This window comes from Labeo rohita, chromosome 11, assembly GCF_022985175.1.
Source record: "Labeo rohita strain BAU-BD-2019 chromosome 11, IGBB_LRoh.1.0, whole genome shotgun sequence".
Lineage (NCBI taxonomy): Eukaryota > Metazoa > Chordata > Actinopteri > Cypriniformes > Cyprinidae > Labeo > Labeo rohita.
In genome coordinates, this window is record NC_066879.1 from 9,525,416 (window position 1) to 9,541,016 (window position 15,601).

General features: G+C 36.3%; 2 protein-coding genes across 3 annotated transcripts; both read left to right on the forward strand.

The window, feature by feature from the left end:
* The first annotated feature begins 1,848 nt into the window (after nt 1–1,848).
* On the forward strand, nt 1,849–7,760 carry prr13 (proline rich 13). Its single transcript, XM_051123375.1, has 5 exons — nt 1,849–1,978; nt 2,164–2,271; nt 3,968–4,003; nt 5,059–5,423; nt 7,077–7,760. Exons 3-5 carry the CDS (start codon nt 3,988–3,990, stop codon nt 7,119–7,121), a joined length of 426 nt encoding a protein of 141 aa, XP_050979332.1. The 5' UTR covers nt 1,849–1,978; nt 2,164–2,271; nt 3,968–3,987; the 3' UTR covers nt 7,122–7,760.
* A 1,173-nt stretch (nt 7,761–8,933) lies between these two features.
* On the forward strand, nt 8,934–14,381 carry myg1 (myg1 exonuclease). Of its 2 annotated transcripts, XM_051122002.1 has the most exons (7): nt 8,934–9,132; nt 9,471–9,583; nt 9,735–9,894; nt 9,969–10,118; nt 12,155–12,277; nt 12,961–13,142; nt 13,414–14,381. In XM_051122002.1, exons 1-7 carry the CDS (start codon nt 8,977–8,979, stop codon nt 13,595–13,597), a joined length of 1,068 nt encoding a protein of 355 aa, XP_050977959.1. In that variant the 5' UTR covers nt 8,934–8,976; the 3' UTR covers nt 13,598–14,381. The 2 variants fall into 2 exon arrangements, with proteins under 2 accessions (XP_050977959.1, XP_050977960.1); XM_051122003.1 differs by lacking the exon at nt 13,414–14,381 and having other exon boundaries at nt 12,961–13,146.
* The last annotated feature ends 1,220 nt before the right edge of the window (nt 14,382–15,601 follow it).

Genomic DNA, 15,601 nt, shown 5'->3' on the forward strand with positions numbered 1-15,601 from the left:
TGTAAAGCTGTTTTGAAATGATAAGCATTGTTAAAAAGCACTATAAAATAATAAACCATGGTTTTACTGTAGTAACAATGACTTTTTGTTTTAAAACAGGATTTTAATAGTAGGCTACTGTTTTAGTTATACTAGAGTAAAACTGTGGTAACCAATATTTTTGAAATCATGGTTATTTTTGTATTTACTATGGTTTTACTGCAAATGCTGTGGCAAAAAAAGCATGGTTAATGTAAGGGTACAAATAACTGTGAATTGAACTGAATGCTCCTCATTTGTAAGCCACGTTGGATAAAAGCATCTGATAAATGTAAATGTATCTGTATATTTAAAATGATTTTTTTTAAATATAAATTTGCAACTGTTCCTATTGACAGTGGTGTAGGGGAGCACGGGGCACAACCTAACACTTTTTGAATTTCTCAGGTTGTGTAAATCCACGTGGGGTTCAGAGTATAATTTTTTATATCCACGTTAATTTCACACCCATCCACGTTAATTTTACAAATATGTCGCTTTATTACAGTGTATACGTTTTTCGTTACCTCAAAAGAAAGAAAGTGAAAGGTGACAGCATGCCCCGTATGTGGCGTACATTGTAACATGTGAGGGGCATGTTGTAACATGACCATATGACAGCTTAAAATGCTATCTGATTGAATAAAAAAAATATAGATGACAAACTAAAATATTTTGTCAATAAAATAAAATGATTAACTTTTTCAAATAAAATAATGGTGGTTTTTAAGAATCAACCATGCTGGAACGGCCCTGATTGCACAGCTATACATTATAGTTCAAAACAATGTGAGCAAATAGATTAAACACATTAAGACATTATAACAAAAAAGCACTCCCCTCCCTCTAAACACAGCTCTCATAGAACACAAGACACATAAACAAGCCAAAATGCTTTACATTTCTTGAAATAATAATTTCTCAACATTAAACGTCGATTGTGAGTCGTTTCGTTTTATTGACCTGTTTCTTGTGGGGTTTTTTTAATTCATAAAAGTAAATAGTGAAAATTACATGGCTAATGTCGTAGCTTAATAAAGCGGGGCAGATTGTAACGCAGTGTTGCAACTTTCTCCATCAGCGCGACTGGAATATAAAAGTGGTTCGTGTCTTCTGCTGACTTGCCAAGCATTAATAAACTATCTAAACTGATAAACAACAGATTGGGGATTAAAATAGTGGCAGATTTGTCTCATTTTAAACGAACACTGAAAACTGCGAAAAAAATACTTCAGCCAGAAATGTACTTTTACTCTGGTAACATAAATATTCACCTATATCATCAAAAGGCTTTTGAATTCTGGCGCACTTTTTTCTCTGTATAGTGTTGCCATGACAACTAGAAATACTTTAAATGTGGTTATGCTAGCGTGTGTGCCCTGGTGAAAAAACCAGCATATGCTGGTATGTATGTTTTGATGCTGGAATGCTGGTTAGGTAGGTTTTGATGCTGGTTTAAGCTGGTCCTCTGCTGGTTTTTGCTGGTCATGTTGCTGGTCAAGGACCAGCATGAACCAGCAAAGGACCAGCATAAACCAGCTAAGGACCAGCTTAAACCAGCATCAAAACCTACCAGCATTCCAGCATCAAAACATACCTACCAGCATATGCTGTTTTTTTCACCAGGGTGGAAATATATAAAACACATTAGTTTGTGCCCTGCGCACCCCTACAAGTAGTCAGTTTAAAATAGCCTAGTCATTTACACCCCCGGATGTTAGCTTACATTCAAAACCACACAGCAAAAAAAAAAAAATCAGTAATGATGAGCATAATATAAATACCTTAAGAACCACAGTATATTTTGTGAAGATCACGGGCTGTCACGCAGTAGGGAAACACACTTCTCCTCACACAACATAAAATTTCGACCGTCCCTAACTCTCCCACACAATAACACAGTAACACATGATCCGTCAGCCTACTGTAGGAACCCGATCTCCACTTCTGCCGTCCGCGGGTGTGTCTCTTCAATTATCAATCGGTTTATACCAGGCTATTTATTATCAGATTTTACCGGGGCGCAGTTAATGTCTCTAAATGTAAAAACAACGACAGACTGACTTCATTATCTACATACAGCAGTATAAAACGACATGCATAATTGTCGATGTATGAATCAACATTCGTAATTTATCAAAACAGGTGAGGCAGGTCAGAGTCCGATCGCAGCGATGACGTCACGACGGTGATCGATGTGGTCGCGGAATACGGAAACGGGAGTCAGTGCCTGAAAGGTTTCCTAGGAAGAAGGTATGTGGTCTAAATGTTTTTATTAGTAGCGTTATTGTTGGTGTTATTTGTACGTACTTAATACATTAAGTGCCGTTAGGAAATTGCGATCGGCTTTACTGCAAAACTTAAAAGCGGGTTCTATCACATGACATTATTTGTTATCACATTATTAATGATAAGCTATTTCATACCTTCGTTGTTAAACAGCTTTTATGCGAACGGAATTTGTGTTTTAGCGTTATTGACAATCAAGTTACGTTTGTTTTTCAAATCTGACCCTCATAACTTTTTGTGTTGTCTGTGTGGGATCAGATCTGTGTGTTCAGGAGTTTATGGCTTTTGGCAGTCAGTTAGTGAGAACATGCAGTATGGCAGTATGACAGAGTTGTTGTTTGTCCAGGGCGTTCCCAGCGATGAAGTGCGATAGTTCCCGGATGTGGATTCCATGGAGTTTCAGAAAAGAACGCAAAAAATGTATTTTTTGAGACCATTGAAATTAAAGATGATTACGAATGAACAAACAGTAACAAATATTTAAATGTGTTTAATGACTAGAAATAATGTTGAATTTAAAAATCATAGTTGGCTAGAGAAATAATTTGCTTATTATTATTATTATTATTATTATTATTATTTCCTATTTGTTTTAAAAATGTGGGTAAGTCAGATTAGCAGGAATCGTCTTATCACAATTCATCTGTAAAATAAGGTGGTCTTGGAGTGCAAATTAAATTCATATATGTGACCCTGGATCACAAAACCAGTCATAAGCTTCAATTTTTGCAAAATTGAGATTTATACATTGTATGAAATTTGAATAAATAAGCTTTCCATTGATGTATGGTTTGTTAGGATAGGACAATATTTGGCAGATATACAACTTTTTAAAAACCTGGAATCTAAGAGTGCAAAAAAATCAAAATATTGAGAAAATTACCTTTAAAGTTGTCCAGATAAAGTTCTTAACAATGTATATTACTAATCAAAAATTATGTTTTCAAATATTTACAGTAGGAATTTTACAAAATAACTTAATGGAACATGATCTTTACTTTATTTGCTAATGATTTTTGCCATAAAAGAAAAATCAATAATTTTGAACCATACAATGTATTTTTGGCTATTGCTACAAATATACCCCAGCGACTTAAGACTGGTTTTGTGGTCCAGGCTCACATATAAGAAAACACAACAGCAAATCAGAAAACACCATGGCTATACCTTGGAAAGAGCAGGTGTCATGGTGACACCAAAGACGGTTGGACATTTGTGACATAAAGAAATATTTTCATTCAGTATATTGGTAAAAAAAAGTTGATTAGTCAGGCTTTTTTTTCCTCACCTTTGTAAACGGTAACAATAAAATCCCCTATCATTTGACCTTTACTTCCAATCACCTTTCCCATGCTGTTTTTTGACTTACTTTTGACTCTCAACTGTCTCAGATATCTGACATATCCGCAATCCAAAAAGCTGATTTAATTGCTTCTGAGCACAGACCTTGTCCGCGTATTTGTCTTTGGCTATTTTAGGCACTGCTGAATGTAGTGCAAACAGCGGCTTTGCTATAAATGAACCATATTTGTAGTAAATATCTGTTCAGCACACATAACCGGTTTCAGGTGGGCAGGGTGAAAGTGGTAAATCTTTGGCGGACATTAGTGTTTGTTCACTTTATATCAATGAATAAAGTCTGTCTTTTTATTTGTTGCAGATCGTTTGGACGAGACAAACATGTGGCCAAATCAAGGTGATTTTTGGTGAATGTTTTCACTGAATACATTCATTAATCCTTTCTCAACCTAGCATTTATGTTTATGTTGTGCCTCAATCGGGGGGTGTCCAGTCCTGTTCCTGGAGGGCAAATGTCCTGCAGAGTTTAGGCTCAACACACTTGCCTGACGTTTCTAGCGAACGTGAAGACCTTTATTAGCTGGTTCAGCTAGTGTGTTTGATTGGGATTGGTGCTGAATCATGCAGGATAGTGACCCTCCAGGAGCAGCATTGGACAGATCTGACATAAATAAATGACTTTAATGTCGTAAAACGGTCAATATTCTTTCCCACTTCTAGTTATGTTTGCATGAGATGAGTATCCTACTTCATGGTAATGATGGTAATTCTCATTTGAATATATTTTTTGTGTATTTATATATACACACCAGTATTAAAAACTCTGAACATTTTTTTTAAATAACAATACAAATCTCTCAGTGAAATTCTGAAGTATTTCAAAATATCAGTTTTTGTCTAAACCTGGTCAAAAGCTTCTTATGAAGCCAGTTGAACAGACTCCAAACCAAATAAATCCAGTCCAGTTTCAGTCGGTCTCACAAAACTCGCTCTGTCTGAGTTTACTATCAGAGTTTATGATTAGCTCTGAAGCATGAGTGCACAAAATGTGACATGTACAGCAAACAGCCTGTTGCATGAAGCATGGAAACATGGCAACATTCACTTATCTGCTGGAGACCAAGAATTTATAATGAAAAAGAATTTAAATACCAAGAAAAATGCTGTATTTTACTTGCACAGTGGTATACAAAGTCATTACTGATATGTAGGGTAATCCATTTACCAGTTAAATCGAAGTCAGAGTTGATATATAGAGGAGGCTGTGCCTTTTTGGTAGCTGCCCCCAGACGGTGAAATGCTCTGTCCTTCTGTATTAGATCTGCTCCATCTGTTTTTAAAGTTAAAAATTAACAAACAAACAAAAACAACAGTTTTTCTGATTGGCGTATAATCAATGAGGATATTTTATTGCACTGTGTAAAGTTACACACCATTTTTTTTATCTCACAGGACCTCCATATGCAGGACCTCCAGCCGCTCAGCCACCTAATCCTGCCTATCCTTCAGCTCCAAACCCTGCATATCCAGGCATGCCCATCCCATCCTGTCCACCCGGACCGAACCCTGTCTATCCACCCGGCATGAACCACCCCACAACCATTCCTTACACCACACCAAATCAGCAACCGTTTCCTCCGGCTATGCCCGGACCGCACGCTCCGTATCCTGGAGCAGGACATCCGTGCCCCGTCCCGCAGTATGGAGGTCACCCGGCTGGAATGAATGTACCTGGTCATAAGAAACACAAAAAGATGAAGAAGGTGAAGAAAGCTCATAAAGCTCATAAGGAACATAAACATATGAAACATGGCAAGGTAAGAGGCTAAATGTGCAGCGAATACGAGTGAGTTTAAATGTTGCACAGATGAGCTCATGCATGATTTCGTTGTAAATGATAATTATGGATACAGGTGCCACATTAAAGTAATCATGACAACACTATTTACTCCTGCTATCTACACTCTAAAAAATGCTGGCTTAAAAACAACCCAACTTGGGTTATTTGGCAACCCAGCGCTGGGTAAATATTGGACAGAATACATGCTGGGTTATTTTGACCCAGCTGGTTGGGTTAAAAGTTTTTACCACCGGGTTAATTTATTTAAGTCAACTATTGTTTAAAAATTATTATATTGCTGACTTAAAATGGACTGGAGCTTATAAAAAACACAGAATTACTAGAGGCAACAGCAATAATCAAAAGATGAACATTTGTTATTAAGCAGCAACACATGGACAAAATACCAGACAAATTGAATTTATATGGGTGAATACAGCACTCGTTTAACAAGCATTTTAGACATAAAAATGTAACATTTAAAAATATCATTTTAATTTTTGTATATTCAACCGTTCTCTGTAATCACTTTTTACCAAAATAGCACTAATTCTCATGCCAGTGTGTTGCTGAAATCTGAACCGGTGAAGGGCAGCTGTTTGCCAGGGTAACTGTGAACTTCAGACCGTGGCCTCGCGTTTCACTTGTAGCTGAAAGATGCCGTGACTGACTCCAAAACTTACCCATAAACAAACAGTACTGACATTAAAGAAAATATTTTAACATCAAATTATATTAAACTCAGTACTATAACAAACAATATCCATTTATTTCCATCATACAAAGTGACAGATGCTGACAGAGCTGACTGACATCTTGTCCTTATGTTGCGTTGTGCAAAATAATGCAACTTACAACACAGTAAAGACTTTATAAATAAAATTAAACGTACACAAACCTATATTTAACCGAAGAATGCACGAAATCGGAGGCGCTGAGAACTGCTCTCTTCTGTAGAGGACTCAGAAAGCCTCAGCAGCTGGGTTTGTTTCCGTCAGAGACAGGCTTAACCCAGCAGTTGGGTAGAAAAAAATAACCTAGCATTAAAAATGACTTAGCAACTTGTTTACAGAAAAACTACCCAGCACCTGGGTAAAATACATTAAAAACAACCCAATAAAATGACCCAATGACCTGAACCCAGCATTTGGGTTAAAAAAATAACCCAGCTTTTTTAGAGTGTGCGGTTTGTTTTTGCTGTGCTAAGCATTGTAGCCAGTCAGACACATGTCTGTTGAGCACATTAACCCAATGGCCAATCAGTCTTCAGTTAGTCACGAATGCTCTTATTATAAGTAGTACAGTGTAGGAGTGATGTAAATAAGCCAGTCATTGTGTACAGCACTTCACTGATGATTAACAGGAGCTTTCCAAGAATTCAGGCTAATATATCTTTCATGTTATTTCAAGTTATCCCTAAAATTGCCATGATTGACAATGTCATAACAATAGCAGCATCAATGTCTTAAATGAGTAATGCATAAAACATCATATACCTTACCTCATGATTCAAATAGTCAGTCAGTGTGTTAAAACATCCTCATTCTCATGAATGGTGGAGATCTTGTCTGGTTACGGTGATGTTGAATGGTTCACTGTCTGAAATGCTCTGTATCTTGTTGTTTTGCAGCATTCATCAAGCAGCAGCAGTAGCAGCAGCAGTGATTCTGACTGAAGATCAGCACCTGAACCTTGTACATGCACTAATAAAACCTGTTTTTCACTTGTCAGTGGAAAATACATTGTCTAGTTTCACATGTTTCAGGGCAAATAAAGCCCAGCAGCAATAAAATGGATAATCAAATGCAGTAACGTATAGCACTTAAGTATATTTATGTGTTTTTGTGTGTCTGAATGCTTCTCTTAATCAATTACATTTACAAGGAAAAAATACGTACTATAATGACTAAAGCGTTTCTTCATCTCTTAATTTTGTTGATTCAGACAAAATGTAATTAAAAAGCTAACTAAAAAGTATGCTTTTGCCTGACTACATTTAGTTTTTAACAAAGGAAGACAACAAACAACACCTGTAGTTTCATGTTTTCTTGTATATTATGCTGTACTTTTTGCCCCTAAGCAGTAGACATGTATTGATTAACACGTTAATCAGAAAATCACGCAGCAGAAATACATCCTCTAATTAATGTAACCATAAGTAATATGTATAAGTGAAGTGATGCATTTCAGATTTAATCAAACTGTGATTACACTTCAATGCTGAGATATCAAACTCAGTTGTATGGTTTCTTTTGGCTAATAATGCACTGGTGTTTTTTCAAATAATAAAACATTAAGAAAAAAGCTAAATTGATGTGTGTGTGTGTGTGTGTGTGTTTTTTTTTTTATTACAGAATGCAATTACTTTTTGTCAACAATTAATTAGATTTGCACAACTCAGCATTGGTGTTGTCAGTTTAACCACACACAGAAGAGTGAGAGCAGAAACTAGCATTAAAATTGCTCATTACAGTGTATTGGTACACTACCAGTCAAAAGCTTTTGAACAGTAAGATTTTTCATATTTTTTTGTTAAAGAAGTCTCTTCTGCTCACCAAGCCTGCAAGTGTTTGATCCAAAGTACAGCAAAAACAGTAAAATTCTGAAATATTTTTAGTATTTAAAATAACTGTTTTCTATTTGAATATATTTTAAAATGTAATTTATTCCTGTGATCAAAGCTAAATTTTCAGCATCATTACTCCAGTCTTCAGTATCACATGATCCTTCAAAAATCATTCTAATATGCTGATCTGCTGTTCAAGAAACATTATTATTATTACTATTGTTATTAATATCATCATCAATATTTAAAGATCCAAAGATAAGCAGTCTTAAAAAATAAAATGCTTGTGTAAAATTATACACTATACCATTCAAAAGCTTGGAGTCTGTATAATTATTATCATTATCATTTTTAATTATATAAATTAATATTTTTATTTATCAAGGATGCTTGAAATTGATCAAAAGTGATAAAGACATTTATAATGTTACAAAAGATTTCTATTTCAGATAAATAGAAATCTTCAGAACTCAATTCACCAAAGAAACCTGAAAAATCTACTCAGTTGTCTTTAACAACAACAACAACAACAACAATAATAATAATACATGTTTTTTGAGCAGCACATCAGAATATTAGAACGATCTGAAGGATCATGTGACTGGAGTAATGATGCTAAAAATTCAGCTTTGAAATCACATTCTAAAATATAAATTCAAATAGAAAACAGTTGTGTTAAATTCTAAAAATATTTCAAAAATGTACTGTTTTTGCTGTACTTTGGATGAAATAAATGCAGGCTTGGTGAGCAAGAGATTTCTTTAAAAACATTACAAATATTACTGTTCAAAAACTTTTGGCTGGCAGTGTTTATCAGTGAAATTTTTTTATATGACATTGGATAGGTAATAAAGATAATTTTCCCATTTCGACGCTTTACACTCCTGTCCAGTTGATGGCGGTAATGCTGCTTTGCCAACCGCTAAAAAAGCCTACAGGAGGAGGAGGAAGAAGAAGTTCGTTCATGCATGCGATCCGCCAGTTTGTGAGAAGCGCCGTCAGTCAAGTGTTTCTAAGTAAAGTTAATCTGATGAAGATGAGGATCGGGACACATAACGGCACTTTTCACTGTGACGAAGTTCTGGCGTGTTTCCTTCTGCGACAGCTGCCAGAATACAAGGTGCACGACATTAAAAACCGCTTCACCCAACATCACTCATTCAAAGTCTTTTAACATTACTTCACTTCTGCTCATGTATTGCTGATGTTACATCATTAAATAAAGCATGAGTTAGATCATATACCAGATTCTTAATCAGCATCATGAATCCCAACATGATCAGTCTCATCTTTACATTTGCACAGTGTGCTATACATAAATGGACAAACCTCCTGTATTGAAGCAGCTGTATATGTATGCCTGTAAGACTGTGTTTACTGTAGGAGCTGTGATAGTGTTTCTAGAGAGCAGAAGTTAGTTTTGTGCAGGATGAATGATCAGACTTTGTCCTTCATTAGGATGCTGAGATCATCCGCAGCAGAGACGCGTCTGTCCTGGCGGAATGTGATGTTGTGGTCGATGTTGGAGGAGAATATAATCCCACTCAGAAGCGCTACGATCATCATCAGAGGTACAGATCCGTAACTCAGCGCTTGGTTTGCAGTTGTCTTGAATAGAATTATAATGAGCTGCACATAGTTTTTGCGGAGAAATGAGAGATTCTTAGTGCATTGCAGTGAATGATTAATCAGTGTGTCTACTGAACGTGTTTCTTTCGACAGATCTTTTGTGGAAAGTTTCCATAGCTTGTGTCCAGAGAAGCCATGGGTGACGAAGTTGAGCTCAGCGGGTTTGATTTACCTTCATTTTGGCAGAGAAGTTCTTGCCCAGCTGACGCAGCTGAAGCAGGACGACGCGCAGCTGGAGGTCCTTTATAATAAGGTCAGTTTAAGCTAAGTGCTTTTCACCAGAACGCAGATGCTCTAGTGTTTGATGCCTGACGTTCTCTGTTCCAGATGTATGAGAACTTTGTGGAGGAAGTGGATGCAGTGGATAACGGGATCAGTCAGTGTGATGGAGAGGCGCGTTACACCATCACCACCACCCTCAGCACTCGCGTCGGCTATCTCAACCCTTGCTGGAACAGCAAAGACCAAGACACTGAGGTTCACTCAAACACACGTTAATCTAACATGTTTAACACACAGCTTCATCCACCCTATCTGCCCTAGATCGTATTGAAAATTACTAGTATCACATAGAATTTAGAAAGGATAGTATGCACTATGGGATCAGGCCTGGTTGTTTTATGCAATGTGCTGAACATGTCCCCAGGAAGTGGCATGCCTGGTCGCCCTAACATACCTGCAAATTCCAACAGTGTGGATGAGATCAACAATTAATAGGGTACAACAGGGCTAAAGGCACACCTTGAGAAAAAATGTGCAGTTCACTGGACCTAAAATGTATAATTGCAGAAAAATAAATATATATGTTTGTATTGAACATTTATAGAGCAACAGATTTTGTGTGGCAATAAATCATACAAGTAGTTTATTTTGATTTAAAATTTTGTAAATGTATAAGATGGCAAGGGGGGGCCTTTTTACCCTACACACACCAGCATGGAGCAAAAGGCACACAGTATTGATATCACTTCACTTTAGCTAAAATAAGTTTTTTTTTTTTTTTAAATAATGTCTAAGTTAATACTTGGTCAAAACAATTACATTAGCAAAGTTTGTACTATTTTTTTTTTGCTTATTTAAAAAAATAAAATGATTTCTATTCAATAAATATATTGTCATTAAATATGTTAATATAATTTTTTTAAATACAGAAACAAAATCATTTTAAAAAGTAAAGATTCTGAAAGCATTAAAGGAGATCCCATAATAATTTAATATAGATTTACAGTAGTAACAACAAATGATATTTTATTATATGATATGATTAATATCACATGGTGATTATCTCTAAGATGGACACCCTACATAATATAGGATATTTACCATCTGAATCTAACAATGTCATGTCAACAAATGGAAAAGTCAGCCATCTATTAATTATCATGTAAATTATCATGTAAATTACTGTGCCTTTTTTTCTTGGAATCAGCAGTTTGTGAAAACAACAGTTTCTAATATTAGAATAAAACTGCATGTTGTTCAGGTAGCAATGTTGATTTGAAACAACATCACTGTCTATAACATCCTGTGAAGTTGATGTATGCTACTATCAACTTTTTACATAAAGTTTACATGATACAAGTTTTAACAAAAACAAATTTTATTGAAATTTCAGCCTTTAGATAATTTTTCTAGAGATGAGTCAAAATCATAATTATGTATTTTATATGTAATTGGTCTAAACACAACCGGCAGACGGTCTGAATGAAAATGCAGATTCACTTCATCTGGCCACATTTACAGTGCATGTCTTGATTTCCAATTTCGATTTGTTGACTATATCTGATTTTTCATGGGCAACCAGCTTACATCATCTTTTAAAAATGCCCCATATCTAATATCTGCATTTATATTATACAATAATATGGCAAAACAACCTAAGGTAGACGTGCTGACCCAGAAACAGGGTTGCCAGGTCTGCGAAATAAAATCAACCAAATTGCTAATCAAAACTAGCCCAAAACTAACCGTTGGCGCTCCTCTTCATCAAAATTGCATTTTGGGGGAGGGAGAGAGATCGCTTTACCAGTGACAACAGTGTTAAAGTAGCCCAGTTCTGCAGGAAAACCAAAAACTTGGCAACACTTCCCAGAAGTGTGGCCACCTGAGTCAACGTCAGTTGCCATCATTATTTTTTCCAGTGATGTACAACTCATTGACAGGAGAATATCCGATCAGTTCGCTTAAATGACAGATACAAATGCATGTATATCAGATTGATTAACACACATCAATGAAACCTGAAACCGATCTGCGATTGGAATCTATGTGCTTTTTTCCTGCTGACAAGTTTGTGAGTTATATCCGACCTGTGCCACACAGGAGGAAAAAATCAGAATTGTGTCACTTGAACATTGTAATGTAAATATGAAAGTTGCATTTAATACACAACAGCTGAATACGTTACTCTGCTATGTAGAAATGGAATAGATGCTTAGCGTGAAGTTCAGGTGAATATCATAATTTTTTTTAATATCATGTAAAGAATATTGCTTGAATATTTTACATCATAGGAGGGTTTCCATAAAGCCATGGCTCTTGTAGGAGCTGAATTCAAGGACCGTCTGGATTACTTCATGAAGGCCTGGCTACCCGCGAGAGAGATTGTGCAACAAGCTGTTCAGACGAGATATCAGGTAATTAATATTTCAACATTACAGTCCATCAGACACACCTGATTCAGCTCATCAGCTGCTCTAAGCCTAAGCTTAGATACAAAAAAACAATAATAAATACACTAAAAGAAGGATATCAAGACTTTGAAAGAGTGGTTAAAAAATAAATACTTTAAAAAGTGTGTTTATTTTATTTAATTAAAAGTTTTGTAAGATGGGAGAAAAAGGTAAAAAAATAAATAAAGACATCTTCACATGCTCTGTGTTTGTGACCAGCATGCATTGCACATGCTACTGTAGTTCTTATGTTTAATCTGTGTTATTTTTGGCTTTTTTTTTTAAAAAACAAGAATGGAAACTTGCCTTTAAACACTTGCTTCTAAAGTCTTTTCCTCTTTGTTTGTTGAAAATGGCATTTGGAGTGCAAGTTTACCCATCTTTAGATAATGAGAGAGTCTCTTCAAACAGCCCAGTAGTCAGCTAAAACAACTCAGTGATGTGACCCAGCTGGTTTAAGCCAACAACTGAAAAACTGAATCTGCTTAATATATGTTAAAATAAATCAATGACCTTACAGACTCGAGTCAGTGTTCTTGCTTAAAAATTAACCCAGTTTTGGAGAAACTAATTTAGGCAACTTTGCTTTCCTGTTTTCATTGTTCGCATCTTAGAAGTTCTGGTTTAAAATAATTGTTCCCATGCAGATTGATCCGAGTGGGGAGATTGTGGTGCTTGCTCAGGGTGGTTGTCCCTGGAAAGAGCATCTGTTTGCCCTTGAAAAGGAGATGAAGGTGGACGTGCCCATCAAGTTTGTGCTGTACACAGATCAGAATGGCCACTGGAGAGTCCAGTGTGTCCCAGCCGGACTGAACACCTTTCAGAACAGGTAGGACTTTTCCTGTCATCCTGAAACGCTTTCATACCGAGACCATCAACAAACAGCTTCTGTTGCTGTTTTTCAAGAGTAGATTTGTGACTCTGATATCTTTGAGTGTAATAACGGAAAGCTTCATGGATGCCTTATTGTATTCACTGTTACTGGTTATAAATTCATTGTATTTGGGTTTTAACATGGTTCTGGCCGAAAGGTAACAATTATCCATTGTTTATCAAGGCTAAAGTGAGAGATGATTCATTTCTGCTGATTATGTCTCCAGATTGAGTATTTTGGAGGAATGGAGAGGTGTCCGGGACGAGGCGCTGTCTGAGTTGAGTGGAATTCCCGACTGCATCTTTGTCCATGCCAGTGGTTTTATTGGGGGGAACAAGACGCAGGAGGGTGCACTGGAGATGGCCAAAAGAACGCTGCAAACAGCACCCAAACCTTTACTCAACAACTGACGCATACCTGTAAATCACATCACTGACAAAGGCCCATGAAAAAGAATAAATACAACATCTCTTTTGCTAGTATTAATGTTTTTGTTTGTATTTTCTGTAAAAAAAAATACATAATTTTACAGAAATATTGTGGATTATTTGTAAGATTTATTCTTTCTGCATCCTGTGGAAGGACTGAATTTCACATCAGGGTCAGGGAAAAACAGCAGACTAGGAAAAACTGGACTTTTTTTTTTTTTTTTTTTTTTTTTTTTTTTTAAAGATAATGACAATACTGACCTCGTTCTTGGCCTAAAAACGAATATGTAAGCTGTCAGTTAATTAACAGGCCTAGGTCAGGGTAGAGCTATATTTATTTTGGACAGGACTAAAAACGAGGATGTGATAGAAGTACAATGCATTCAATGCAAAACATACAGATTGTTGAGCTGGCAAAAGGTCTATCTTTCACAGCTTTCTGTTCATTTCCCAATAAGGTGTTTGAGGTCTATTGGTCATCTTTACTACTCGATGCGCTTATAGAAAATTCAAGATTCTTTATTTTCATTATACAGAGTGCAGCGAAATTAGAGCAGTTCAAACAAGTGATGTCAAGGGTGGGAAGGGTCCTTTAGGATGGACAGCTGAATATAATGTGCACTTGATGCTGGCAGACAGTGTGATCCGGATGTTATCTGTGATGCAAGCTATAACAGATACCTTTTTCACAATTCTTTTGTTAAAAGGTTTGTTCAGCTGTTGAATATGTGACATTGGTGACATTAAAATAGCGATTATCACTCTATGCAGTGCATTGCCTTGAATCATGGCTTGAATAACAATTTTGTTAACTCTTTCTTCAATAAGATCTACATTGGAGAATTGGTGTTTCATTGCTAAAATTCTTCCTATAGTGACCAGGGACTTAATTTCCAAAATTCATGTCAATGCTCAGGTTTATAAAAATGCTTTTTGACTTGGAAAATTGCTTGGCACCACATCAGGGTTCAAGCAGAAGTACTCCTCCTTGTGGTAGGGAACACTGCAGGCATTTTGAAATATAAGCAATTCTTGTCACTTGCCATTTTCAAGTTAGCTGTACACAATTTCAATATTTAACATTTTGAAGAGAGATAGAATCACTTTTTTCTGCATACACTGTAAAAAATAAAAAACACAATTTGTTGAGTCAGCTTAAAATAATTTGTTACCCTGCTGCCTTAAAATTTTAAGTTCAGTCAACTAAAATAAGTTTAGTCAACTTGAAATGTTAAGTTGTACTAAGTAACAACTTAGATATTTGTGTTTGCTAAACTTAACAGATGGGTAAGTAACCCAGCTGCCTCAAAATTTTATGTTGATTCAATATCTAAGTTGTCACTTAGTATAATGTAACATTTCAAGTTGAATAGAACAGTTGACTGAACTTAAAATTTTAAGGCAGCCAGGTTACAAATTATTTTAAGTTGACTCAACGAATTTTTTTTTACAGTGTAGGTGGGTTTATACTTAACACTTTATAATGAAGCCCCTGACCTATGCCAGCATTGCCAGAGTTTTACTTAAACCCTAATTAAACACAGCTGAACTAATCAAGGTCTGAAGGGTTAGTAGGGCCCTGTCCTAAATTGCACCCTAAACCCTCATGGTTTTCCTCTGAGTCGGCACTTTTGTGATGTAATGCCGCTTTGACTGTCGGGTAGAAGTCTACTGCGGAGCTCGCATAGCGCCCGCAAAGGGGGTGCTCGCGAGCACTCTTCTAAACGCTAAAATGACCAATGGGACACCCTACGGTCTCGTGGACTTAACGGACACACACACACGGCTGCCATTGTAAGTCCGCAAGTCCGAAAGTGCACATTAAGTGTTTCATTTGAGACAGGGCGAATGAAACTACAGGCAGGTGAGTTTTTATTAGGGTTGGTTGTGACCAGAAGGGGTACAGCTCAGGCCAGAAACTAACACTAAAATTACATTTTCTACCTGCTATATTGTGTTTTATTAACGTTTACACTCCAACCCTAA

Excerpts from the sequence above, each read along its gene's own strand:
- prr13 (XM_051123375.1), top strand. Across the intron at positions 5,424-7,076 it reads AACATATGAAACATGGCAAG|CATTCATCAAGCAGCAGCAG; the intron begins GTAAGAGGCTAA and ends GTTGTTTTGCAG.
- myg1 (XM_051122002.1), top strand. The coding sequence starts at position 8,977 with ATGCATGCGATCCGCCAGTTTGTGAGAAGCGCCGTCAGTCAAGTGTTT. Across the intron at positions 10,119-12,154 it reads GCAAAGACCAAGACACTGAG|GAGGGTTTCCATAAAGCCAT; the intron begins GTTCACTCAAAC and ends TTTACATCATAG. Across the intron at positions 13,143-13,413 it reads CTGAACACCTTTCAGAACAG|ATTGAGTATTTTGGAGGAAT; the intron begins GTAGGACTTTTC and ends TTATGTCTCCAG.